Below are 10,402 nucleotides of genomic sequence, written 5' to 3'. Positions count from 1 at the left end.
TCAGTGGAAGTGAGCATAAAACAGACTGCTGCTGCATCTCGGACAAATAGCAGAGCTGTTGTCTCTGCTTTCAAAAAGCAGTGTATGGTGCCAAAAAATTGTTAACAAGAAAATTCAAAACCAAACAAAAGTTGACAACAAACGTGATGCCATAACATTCTATTTGCTAGCACCATCCAAAATTTTAGAAAATCAGTTTGATGCCATGAAACAGTTTGCCACCACCATTCAGAATTCAGCCATGTTCAAGATTACAACTGCATGACAAAGGAAAAACCAAACAAAAGTTGACAACAAACGTGATGCCATAATATTCTATTTGCTAGCACCATCCAAAATTTTAGAAAATCAGTTTGATGCCATGAAACAGTTTGCCACCACCTTTTAGAATTCAGCCATGTTCAAGATTACAACTGCATGACAAAGGAAAAACCAAACAAAAGTTGACAACAAACGTGATGCCATAATATTCTATTTGCTAGCACCATCCAAAATTTTAGAAAATCAGTTTGATGCCATGAAACAGTTTGCCACCACCTTTTAGAATTCAGCCATGTTCAAGATTACAACTGCATGACAAATGAAATTCAGTTTGCTACCACTATCCAGAAGTGATTATTTTGACAAACATACACGACCAGAACGGTCTATTTTGACAACTGTGACGAGGCGTGACCCATTTTGTATAGCGGCAATAAAGAGTGACATGTTTTAACAAATTCCTCATAAAATTAATTATCTCCATATTTACTTATTTCATTTCTATAATCTTATATATGCTTAAATTACATATCAAATCTCGTCCTTCATCGGCTCACCAGCCACTAATATCAATAATTCCTTCGTAAAACCTATGCTGGAATACGCACGCGCAAGAGCGCACAATACACTAGTTTATGTCAAAACTCAAAAGGTAATCCAGAGAGAGATGTCACGCTAGATTGCTAGGTAATGAAAAGGATAGAGGGGAAAAAGCAATACTTGAAAAGGGATACAGAAAAGGCAATACTTGAAAAGGATGGAGAAATGGCAAACAGCTAACAGCATCTGCTTCACACAGGAAACCGTAGCATGTGAGAACGACCACTGCCACGTCTATGTACAGGAAACTACAGAGAACGACTACCACCAATACCGGACTTCTACTCAAGCCATCTAACAACTCACAGGACCTTTGTGTACTTGAAGATATTAGGGTATTAGACTATAACTAAATTGTACATATAATCATGCAAAACATTGTTTTACACTATATATTGCAAGTTTAAAATAGTAAAGTTTGAAATGAGAGATGGAGATGAATAGATTGCTAGAGATAGCCTTAGAAGTGCAGCAAACCACAACCAGAGCCGGGTCTTCTACAATCTGACCAACTCAATTAGAATCCCTTTCACAAACAAAAATTCGAGACATTAGAAACGTGTGGTGAAGGAGCACTATTACTGTATGGAGGGTATTATAAGAAGCTAAAACAACATGTATTACCACTACAATACCAGTTCTCAGTTCGTCCTAGAATTTCTCACACCAGCATCCACGGCGGCGCTGACAAAGTTGCAGCAATGGTACTAATTTACACTACCGTTTTTTTTTTTAACTCTTTCGCGATGAACCGCTCAATTGCTTCTTCGTCAGCTGTGTAGCTTGTGCCTGGAGCATGAGCTTAGTCAGTCAACGAGGCAGACAAAAAAAGTGCAGTTCTCAAGGGTAACACTCAGCGGCTCAGCGCGTCTGGCGCTCTACATGGGCTTCCTTCACTACGATATCCCGTCCGAAGAAGACCTGTTGCAGAAGCAAAGAAGTGATGTAAGCCAAGGTGCTGAGCAATATCATTGGGTAGGAGGACAACTTGACAAGCCACACAAGTAGAGAACCATACTGGGCTACTAGCAGCAGGTGGTCGGATCAGGGAGTTAAATTGGGCACCTGGGGCTACTAAACATGACTAACTCTCTTTATTACTATAAATTACCACAAACAGTCATTACTCTTCTTGTCCGGTGGGCAAAGTCATCCAAACTTTATCTAGAAGAATAGTGGTAGGGCGGCTGGAGTTCTCAGAACTGCGCCATTCGGGTCGCGGATTACGCAAGAATTTTAAAGGAGCCAGTACAAGTCAACCGAAATCCAAGGGTCTGTTTGGTTCGTGACTAACTGTGTCATACTTTATCTAAGATTAGTCGTCCGAATTGATCTTAGACAGAAAAGTTAGATAAGGTATGACAATTTATACAACAAACATGCTTTAAGTTCTCCTCTATCATTGATAACAACGCCATCATGCGAGACTAATTAACAGCAGTAACCAGAGCTGATCAAATCTGTGAAAAACAAAAAAACAAGCTACTGGAACAGGAAACTTCAAACTTGAATTGAACCATACCGTTCTGTCGAGCTTTAACGCTTCCTCAAGCTCTTGGGCGGAAGAAAACGAGAGGAACCCATAGACTCGGTTCCTGCCCCCTTTGCGGTCCGTCAGCAGCCTCGTGCTAACAACGGTTCCGCACTGGGTAAAGAGCTCTCTCAGGTCTTGCGGCTGAACAGACCACGCGAGGTTGCCGACGTAGACCTTGTGCGGGGTCTCGAAGATGTGGTCCTTCGTGGGCGTTATGTGGGCCAGGTTCACGTTTTTCCTGTTGGAAATGACGTCGGACGCTAGCTTCACGAAAACCTCACGCCCATCCATGTCCTACGAGAGAAAAAAAACACACGGCGTCGTGAGTTGAGAGGCTCGAGAAGGACTGAGATACGCCGTAAAAGTTTCATCTGGATATATGGGGGTGTAAACGACTCACGAATCCATCCAGAGCGTCGATGGCTGCCCGAGCTTCTGCTAGAGATCGCATCGTCACAGAAGCCGTTCCTCGGCTAATTCCGGACTCGGCATCGCGTGAGATCTGCGAGGCGTAAATGACTTGAAGTGTTAGCGTCAAATAAAAATGTTAATGTCGTCGAGTTTAAGCAACACAAGCAAGCACAGCCTCTACTCGCAATGTACCTACTAGTCCATCATAAAATGGATCATCCACCCAATCAAATAGTAGTAGCAGCTAATACATTGTCAACAGAAAAGATGTCAAGAGCATGGTTCTGTTGAAAATCCTGCTTGTTTCGTTCAGCTAATGAGTTCAGAAATATCAGACTTGCTCTGTTGCTGATGCATTATTTGGCAGGGTGCTTATACAGCTATACAAGCATCTTCAACAAGTGAGTTGCCTGTGTGGAAGCCGTTGCTGATCGATACACAGTAAGCATCGGCATAGAGAAGCTCAGCTGTCAGCTCAGGATTATCCTACGTCGGGCTCTAGCATAGCGTACCTCGACGGAGAGGACGGTGCCGTGGGGCGTGAAGAGCTCGAGCAGGTCCTGGACGTCGCAGCGGCGCGGGAGGTTGCACACGAACAGCTCCCGCGGGCGCGGCCACTGCCGCGCCCACCCGCTAAGGTCCTCGCCGGCGTCCGCGCCCAGGTCCTCCCCGCGCGCCGCGCCGTTGCCGCCCGACCACTCCTGCTCATCCTCTGCCTCGTCACTGAATCCCGCCTCCGCATCCGACCACCCACGCTCCTCCTCCTCCTCCTCCTCCTCCTCCACGGTTTCAAAAAATGGTGGCGGTGGCGGTACGGAACTTGCCCTTGCCCTCGCCCTCGAACCGAGACGGGCGACCCCCAGCCCGACGCTCGCGGCTCTGCGGGTGACGAGGGAGGGGAGAGGGGGCAGGAGCCGGCGGAACTGCGGAGGTCTGGGAAGGTGGAGGACGGCGTTGCAATGATAGGCGGACGTAGTGGCGGTGGCCATGGTGACGGTGGAAAGGTGGATAGAGAAAGAGAGGAGGAGAGGGGTTTGGGGCGAGAGGGAGACGGCGCGGCGGGATGGGCTGTGCGACCCAGGAACGGTTGGATGCGGAGCCACGTGTGCATCCTGCCCAGTAGATGAACCGACGAATATTTTTAGTTTTCTAGAGCAAACAATTAAATTTGACTAAAATTATAGTATAGAAAAATCTAGTAGTATTCACTTAATATCATAAATATTATTATTATTATATTTTTTTTGAATTTTCATATTTTTTTTACTATGTAAGAAAGTTAAAATAACTTATAGTTCAAATTATGATTTAGGACAGAGAAAGTATAGATTTACATTGCGAGACCAACACAGAACCAAGTGAAGTCAACTTAAAGTTCTGTTATTAAAAAGAAAAACGACAATTCATCAGTACTTTGAAAGGGGGAAGAGGCGAATCCTCAAAAACAACTACGGAGTAGACACTTCCAGCACACAAAAAAACGAAAAATATCCGATACACATGACATAGCTATCAGTATTCTCGCCGTATTTCAAACAGACTGAAGTTCCAAGGATATCAGTAGTCTAGTATCTGTATTGCAACTATTATATACTGTGTACCACCATGGTCGTGATCTACTATATCCCAAGTGTATGGTTCTTCACAGCCTCACAGGACAATGGGCATTGACCCTGTCGTCACTCTGGTACAAACCCAAATGGCCGGAAGAGGACTGCCGGCACGAAATCAAGCAGAGTACGGCTCCGGGCAGCTCCAGCGACGGCGGCGGCGGCGGCGAGCTGGGCCTGAGTGGTCATCTCCTGTGCGACTTGGAGGCTACGTCTTAGCTTTTCGTTCTCGTCCGTGAGCTGCAACGCCTATCAGATTTAGAACATTATCGTGTCCCGGCAGGCAGATGGACACAAGGGAGGTTTGGACGTTTTTGCGCTACCTCTTCCACAGTTTCTTTGAGCTCCTCGACGGCTTGCATCAGCAACGAGATCTCCTCGCTTGCAGTGTCCCGGAACACCGAGTCGATGTCCACGACGGAACTGGCATCGAAGATGATGCCTTCCTGCACGAACAGTTCTTCTAACAAATCCACATCCTCCTCCTTCAGGCTCAACCTTAGCTGAACACAAGTTTGGTTCAGAGTAAGATGCTGGCAACGAGAAATGAAGGCTAAAATATAACCGATCACCTCGGGTTCATTGCTACAGACCTTGCTCAGTATCCTGTCCCGCAGATCATCTTGATCATGAGTCTCGACGGCGGGCTTCTTGGTGTTATCCACTGACTCAGGAATCAATTTCGGAGGAGCCTTTATGAGCTTTGTCCTGAAAGGGTGTTTACCATAGAGAGCAATGAATTACAACAATGCGGTACAGGTGTGAAACTGGTTGACTGGCATGCCTGGTTCCAAAGCGAAGCGTGGACAGACTCTCTGCTGCATTCGATGGGCTCGGAGAACAGCAACACAGCAATGCCGCTCTTGAGTTGCCACCCTGCAGGCAACAAGTAGCGTTTAGACAAAGCCGCATGATATTGTTCATCCTTAGGGCTTGTTTAGGAAAGCAAGAATATCGGAGGGAATTGGGGGTGCTAAAATCTCCCTGTTATTCAAAATTGAATATAAGAGAATTTTAGCTACTCTAACCCCCTCCAGTATCTTCGCTCCAAAAACAAGCTCTGCCTCTCTTGGGGGGGGGGGGGGGGGGGGGGCGTGCTAGAGAAACTTTTGACTAACCAACGAATCTTGAAGAATGCGCGTAAGTTTTGAGTCACGGAAAGGCACATGATTCTGTTTACCTGCAGGTTGAAGAATATGACAGGCTAAGCTAATCACAAACACATGGCAGGCTAACTTTTTATTGAGTTAACTCCTTCCAAAAAAGGATCCTTTTCTCCTCACCAGTCGTTAAGGCATTGATGACATTTCCTAGAGCTGAGAGGGATTTGTTGATTGTCTTTGCCTCATCAAGAACCCGTCCTTCAGCACCAGTTTTCTCAACTTTCTCAGAACCAGCCAAGTCAACAAGTATAATCTTCCCTGTTGTTACCCTGTAAGGGTAAGTAATTATGAAGAGCAGATAGTAGCATTTTTTTTCATAATTGCATTAACATAAGTCTAGGAAACTATGTTTGCTTCGTAATACTGGAGCCAACCATCTGAGAAAAGATAAATCTAGCATTTGGACAGTATATCAACCTCCAACAAGAAAGAACCATTGCATATTTAGCAAGAATCGAGACTAGCTTAATACAACAATGACTTGTAACTCTGATAAATGCACATAGAAACATGTAACTCTGATGTTTGGCCTACCTCTCATCTGAAGTGCATCCATATTGTACTGAGAAAATGTATAAGCAGTGACTTCTACTGCTAGCCAGGTTCATTTCTGTTTACATTAAAGATGGCATACCATATCAAATTTAGAATAACTGATTCAGGACTCCAGATTTACAAACAGAGGATACGTGTTTCCCCAACAGCTCTGTTGGCAATTCCTTGCTGTAATTTAAACAAGACAACAAAACTAAATTAGTATCTGCTTATAGAAAGGCACTCCAAGTAAAGCTCAAGAAGACTTACAGAAAGGTTCTCCAAGGCATCTGAACTGTTGAGGATAGATATCTGCAGGGGTAATTGAACAGATACCAGATATCAAAGTGAAAGCATGGAGGTCCTGATGCCAAGTACTTCTTTCTGAATATCACAGAAAATTAGAATGGAAGGAAGGTGACATGTTCTTCACTCTGACCTCTGTTGCTCCAGAAATGTAAATTCCTTGGGTTTTACTTTCCTTGATCTGCAGGTTGTCTTTGGACAAGTCAAGAAGGTCCCTGAGATATGAACAGATAAAAGTTGATCCTCTCCATAGAAGCACTTTAAAAAAAATCAGACAGGAAGTATGAGAAATTCTCTATCAAATACTAACCTCACCTTTTCCAAATATATCTCCACCTGAGACATGGTAAATAACTTATTTTACTATTCAGCTTCAGCAAACCCTAACAACTAAGGAGGGAGAAACTAGCAATGTGGATTCTGAATCAGCATGAGGCTGGTATGTTACCATTGACAACTTCACAGTCCACGTGCTTGCTGATGATCCTAAACATATAAAAAGCTCATCCACAACTCGCTGTACTAGTCCAGTTTTCTGTTCATTGCAATGCAATATGCTTGGGCCCTATATTACATTCAAAAATACATAAATGTGTAAGGTCGAGACTGAAGAGACACCATCAATAATTATCCCATAAATTAAAGCTCGAGGATATTTAATTTACCTCCATGCTGTACGTCTTTCCTGCCCCGGTCTAGACACAAGCAAATTCGAAATAAATATCAGTATGGTTAAAAGTTGATCGCTAAGACATTGATCATAGCTGCACTGCAAACTATGACTGTCTACAGTAAACTGGAAACTTGCAATGCGATGGCCATTGCTTTGAGAGAGAGAAACAAAGTGTATACACATATACATCCTGTGCAGTAAAACAAGTGTACAACTGTCTCAACTGGTCAATCAGGGTCCAGAGTGTATGTGTATGAAGCAATAGATACCTGACCGTAAGTAATTATAGTCCCATTTATTCCATTGATGGCATCTGTTTCCATGATATGAAAAACGGCTATTAGGTAATTTAGTCGTGATAAGAGTGTAGTGATAAGAAACAGCTTTGACTATCTCGAAGAACAGATCTAGAAGGAAATAGGGGGGAAAAATGTAACCTGAAACAATGGGGACTGCAAGGAAGTTGTAGACGTCAGACTGTTGGGCATCTTCATAGAACACCTTGTCGAAACTGAATACGACATCCTCTTCCCTCTCATCCTAATCCAAGAGTTTAACAACACATTAGAAGCAGAAGAATTGAAATGGGACACCAACAAGGCCACAGGGAAAAGGATGATGAATGCAGCTAACGCAGAACAAACAGAGAGCGTGTGTTTTTGATCCTCCATTCACTAGTTCCTGACTCCGCTCGTGCTCACAGTCCCTATTCCCTACTCCCTACATCATGATTGTGCAGGGCGATGCTTAAGCAGGTTAATGTTCAGAACGGCGGTAACTGTATAACCGTCAACCAATTCAGTATAATCGATCTAGAAAGTTGCGGTGTATAATACAGGAACAGAGCAGTGAATCCCACCAGCTGCGGAAGAATGAATCCCGCCAGAAACAGCGCGTGAACAGAACATCCGCCGTATGCATTTATCTAAGAACAGGAACAGCAAAGCCTAAAGGAAGCAGTAGACTGGAGAGGGTCCAGTCCACGGTCCAGACCTTGAGAACAAAAGACTCCGAGTCCAGCCTCTTGAAGCAGACGTTGTCGCCGTTGGCCTTCCTCTCCTTGTGGCTCAGCGGTCGGAACCGCACGCACACGGTCACGTTGGACATCCTGGCAGTGGAACGCAGTTGTTGTTAGCAACAATGCAAGTTCTGTTCCTTGAAACAAAGCACGCGATCCCAAACGAAAATCCTTGGAACAAGCCGAAGGATTCGGGCGTTCGGTAACTAACTAATGGGCATGGGTACTTGGTAGCACGCATGGTACTCGTGTATAACTAATGGGCATGGGTACTTGGTAGCACGCATGCTACTCGTGTATACACACATTCAGATACGAATTCAAACGGCCGAACGTCTAGGGCTCGGGCGGCCGGTCGGTCTCGCGCGGCGGGAAGGAAGAGAAGCGATGGGAGCATGCCTGGTGGTGGTGCTCGTCGCCGCGAAGCGCCCTGCGGAGACCTCGGTACCCAGCGTAGAGCGGCGGCGGGGCAGCGGTCGCGCAGGTGTCGGCACGAGAGAGGAGAGACGACGCGCGCGCGCACGAGGAGAGAGCGGGAGAAGAAAAGCAAGGGTGAAAACGCACGGCGGGGGGGGGGGCGTCGGTCGAGTCTCGAGTGTGAGACTGTGAGGAGAAAAGGCCTTTGTGGGCCGGCCTGACCAATGCAAGAAGCCCGACAGAGGATGCTTTCAGTTTTGGTTAAAATTGTTGGGGAAGAGAGCAGAAGACTCTATGCTAGTTTAGGACCTACAAAATCCAAAGAGGCTGAATGAGTTAGAATTCTATTCTTATTCGAAATTGTGACTTCCAAACTACTCCTAAGAGCATCTCAAAAACACTCTTTATTTTTTACTCTTTATTTGTCACTTTATAAAGATTAAACTATAAATATAGCATCTCATTCCAACAGACTCTTCAACATGCAAGTTAGCTTGGCTAGTGAGGGAGTCAATTTAGAGAGTCGGATAGCTTGTCAAGTTAAATAACTAGTCTGTTGGAGAGCTATTTTACTATTAAGTAGCTAAAATTTAGCTTGACAAACTATTTAGCTAGTCTCTTGGAGATACTCTAAACAAATAACGTCAAATACTCCGAATCTCAATGTTTCACCGGCAACCTGCCAGCATATGTACCGTGGGATGTTTGGATAGAGCTCTCGGAAGACAACATTGTTGGGATGTTTCCAAAGTTCCCAGTAGTAGAGGAGAATGAAAATGGTCAACGTGGTTGCGGTGATTTGTTCGGGTGGTACAGACGTACAGTAGAGGCGAGGCCCAAAGGCAACTCTCACATCACAGGGCAATAATCAAACGTCCCGGCACGCCCACATGCATGGCTCCAAAACTCTTCAACGAAGGGTCGTTAGGAGATTATTTATGTGATCTGCGCTTTTTAGCTCCTCGGTGGCAAAAGACGATGTTTAGAGCTGGTTTGGTGGACATAAAAAATAGAAGTAAATCTATGGACAAGAAATAGCAACCGGATTCTTACTCCATAGATCATCCTCATTTCTCTGCCCAACAAACCAGCTCACGCTAAAATGAACCAAAAATGCCTCGATTTATGGTCACCTGCTTGAGGTAGGTGCATCATTTTCCTCTCCACTGCTACTGCTAAGATCATGGGAGAAGATAGGAGAAGAAAAAAAAACAATCATCAGCAATCATGTCATGCCCTGGCTCGGCGTGGCCATGTGCCCTTGCGCAAATGCAATGCAATGCAATGCAGTAGCTTGCGCAACGCACGCAAAAAGGAGGGTGACAACCGAATGGCTAGCATTGAAAAATGATCGTGCTGGCAACTCATCATCATTGTACTGAGCTACTGGTCCCTTTCGGTGGGATAGAACACAAAAGCGAGTGCCCTTTATCGTCTTTCCCCCCTTTTTTTCCTTCAGAGAGAGGACAATGTCGCACAACTGCTAGTCTGCTCGTACGACCTTGGTACATGTAGAATGCTAGCCAACTCAGTTAATTAATTGCCCGCCCAAAACAGGTCACTTAATTGTTAGAAATAATAGCAATTTAGAGATGGGTAAATTGATTCGAATAATAATAATAGTATAAGAAACAACCTCTTATTTCGTGTGTGTGTGTGTATATATAGATCACTAGCAGTTCATATACTCATGCTAGTGACAAAATAAATATACGCATAAATATTCTTACAATGAGTTTGTCGGCTCTACAATGGTACAAGATTAGACATAACAGAACGGCGAGGACGTCGTGTCGACGTAGATGAAGCAAACAAACAATGAGCAGTCACGACGACGTTTTCCAAAAAACTAATACGGTCCCTACCTTGTGCACA

At 44.7% G+C, this 10,402-nt stretch overlaps 2 protein-coding genes across 2 annotated transcripts; both read right to left on the bottom strand.

Annotated features, from left to right (window-relative positions):
* Positions 1 to 1,455: 1,455 nt before the first annotated feature.
* LOC100193009 (RNA-binding (RRM/RBD/RNP motifs) family protein) lies at positions 1,456 to 3,800 on the bottom strand. The gene is made up of 4 exons (NM_001138177.1): positions 3,319 to 3,800; positions 2,796 to 2,897; positions 2,384 to 2,689; positions 1,456 to 1,782 (listed from the first exon to the last, which is right to left on the bottom strand). Exons 1-4 carry the CDS (start codon positions 3,793 to 3,795, stop codon positions 1,723 to 1,725), a joined length of 945 nt encoding a protein of 314 aa, NP_001131649.1. The 5' UTR covers positions 3,796 to 3,800; the 3' UTR covers positions 1,456 to 1,722.
* Positions 3,801 to 4,244: 444 nt separating this feature from the next.
* Positions 4,245 to 8,204, bottom strand: LOC103628977 (kinesin-like protein KIN-1). Its single transcript, XM_020539756.2, has 16 exons — positions 8,086 to 8,204; positions 7,530 to 7,632; positions 7,362 to 7,405; positions 7,085 to 7,114; positions 6,868 to 6,984; positions 6,730 to 6,755; positions 6,553 to 6,634; positions 6,384 to 6,425; positions 6,269 to 6,302; positions 6,114 to 6,189; positions 5,700 to 5,848; positions 5,535 to 5,596; positions 5,201 to 5,292; positions 5,010 to 5,124; positions 4,740 to 4,919; positions 4,245 to 4,656 (listed from the first exon to the last, which is right to left on the bottom strand). The coding sequence occupies exons 1-16, from the start codon at positions 8,197 to 8,199 to the stop codon at positions 4,486 to 4,488; spliced, it is 1,437 nt and encodes a 478-aa protein (XP_020395345.1). The 5' UTR covers positions 8,200 to 8,204; the 3' UTR covers positions 4,245 to 4,485.
* Between the last annotated feature and the right edge of the window lie 2,198 nt (positions 8,205 to 10,402).

This window comes from Zea mays, chromosome 6 (genome assembly GCF_902167145.1).
Source record: "Zea mays cultivar B73 chromosome 6, Zm-B73-REFERENCE-NAM-5.0, whole genome shotgun sequence".
In the NCBI taxonomy this organism is placed as follows: Eukaryota; Viridiplantae; Streptophyta; class Magnoliopsida; order Poales; family Poaceae; genus Zea; species Zea mays.
Note: the sequence above shows the minus strand (reverse complement) of the source record. Positions and strands in the feature narration are given on the sequence as shown.

Coding starts and splice junctions, on each gene's coding strand:
- LOC100193009 (NM_001138177.1), bottom strand. CDS start 3,795: ATGGCCACCGCCACTACGTCCGCCTATCATTGCAACGCCGTCCTCCAC. Junction 2,898..3,318: donor GCACCGTCCTCTCCGTCGAG/GTACGCTATGCT, acceptor TACGCCTCGCAG/ATCTCACGCGATGCCGAGTC. Junction 1,783..2,383: donor CGTTAAAGCTCGACAGAACG/GTATGGTTCAAT, acceptor CTTCTGCAACAG/GTCTTCTTCGGACGGGATAT.
- LOC103628977 (XM_020539756.2), bottom strand. CDS start 8,199: ATGTCCAACGTGACCGTGTGCGTGCGGTTCCGACCGCTGAGCCACAAG. Junction 6,635..6,729: donor ATATATTTGGAAAAGGTGAG/GTTAGTATTTGA, acceptor TTCATATCTCAG/GGACCTTCTTGACTTGTCCA. Junction 4,920..5,009: donor GGGACAGGATACTGAGCAAG/GTCTGTAGCAAT, acceptor ACTTGTGTTCAG/CTAAGGTTGAGCCTGAAGGA.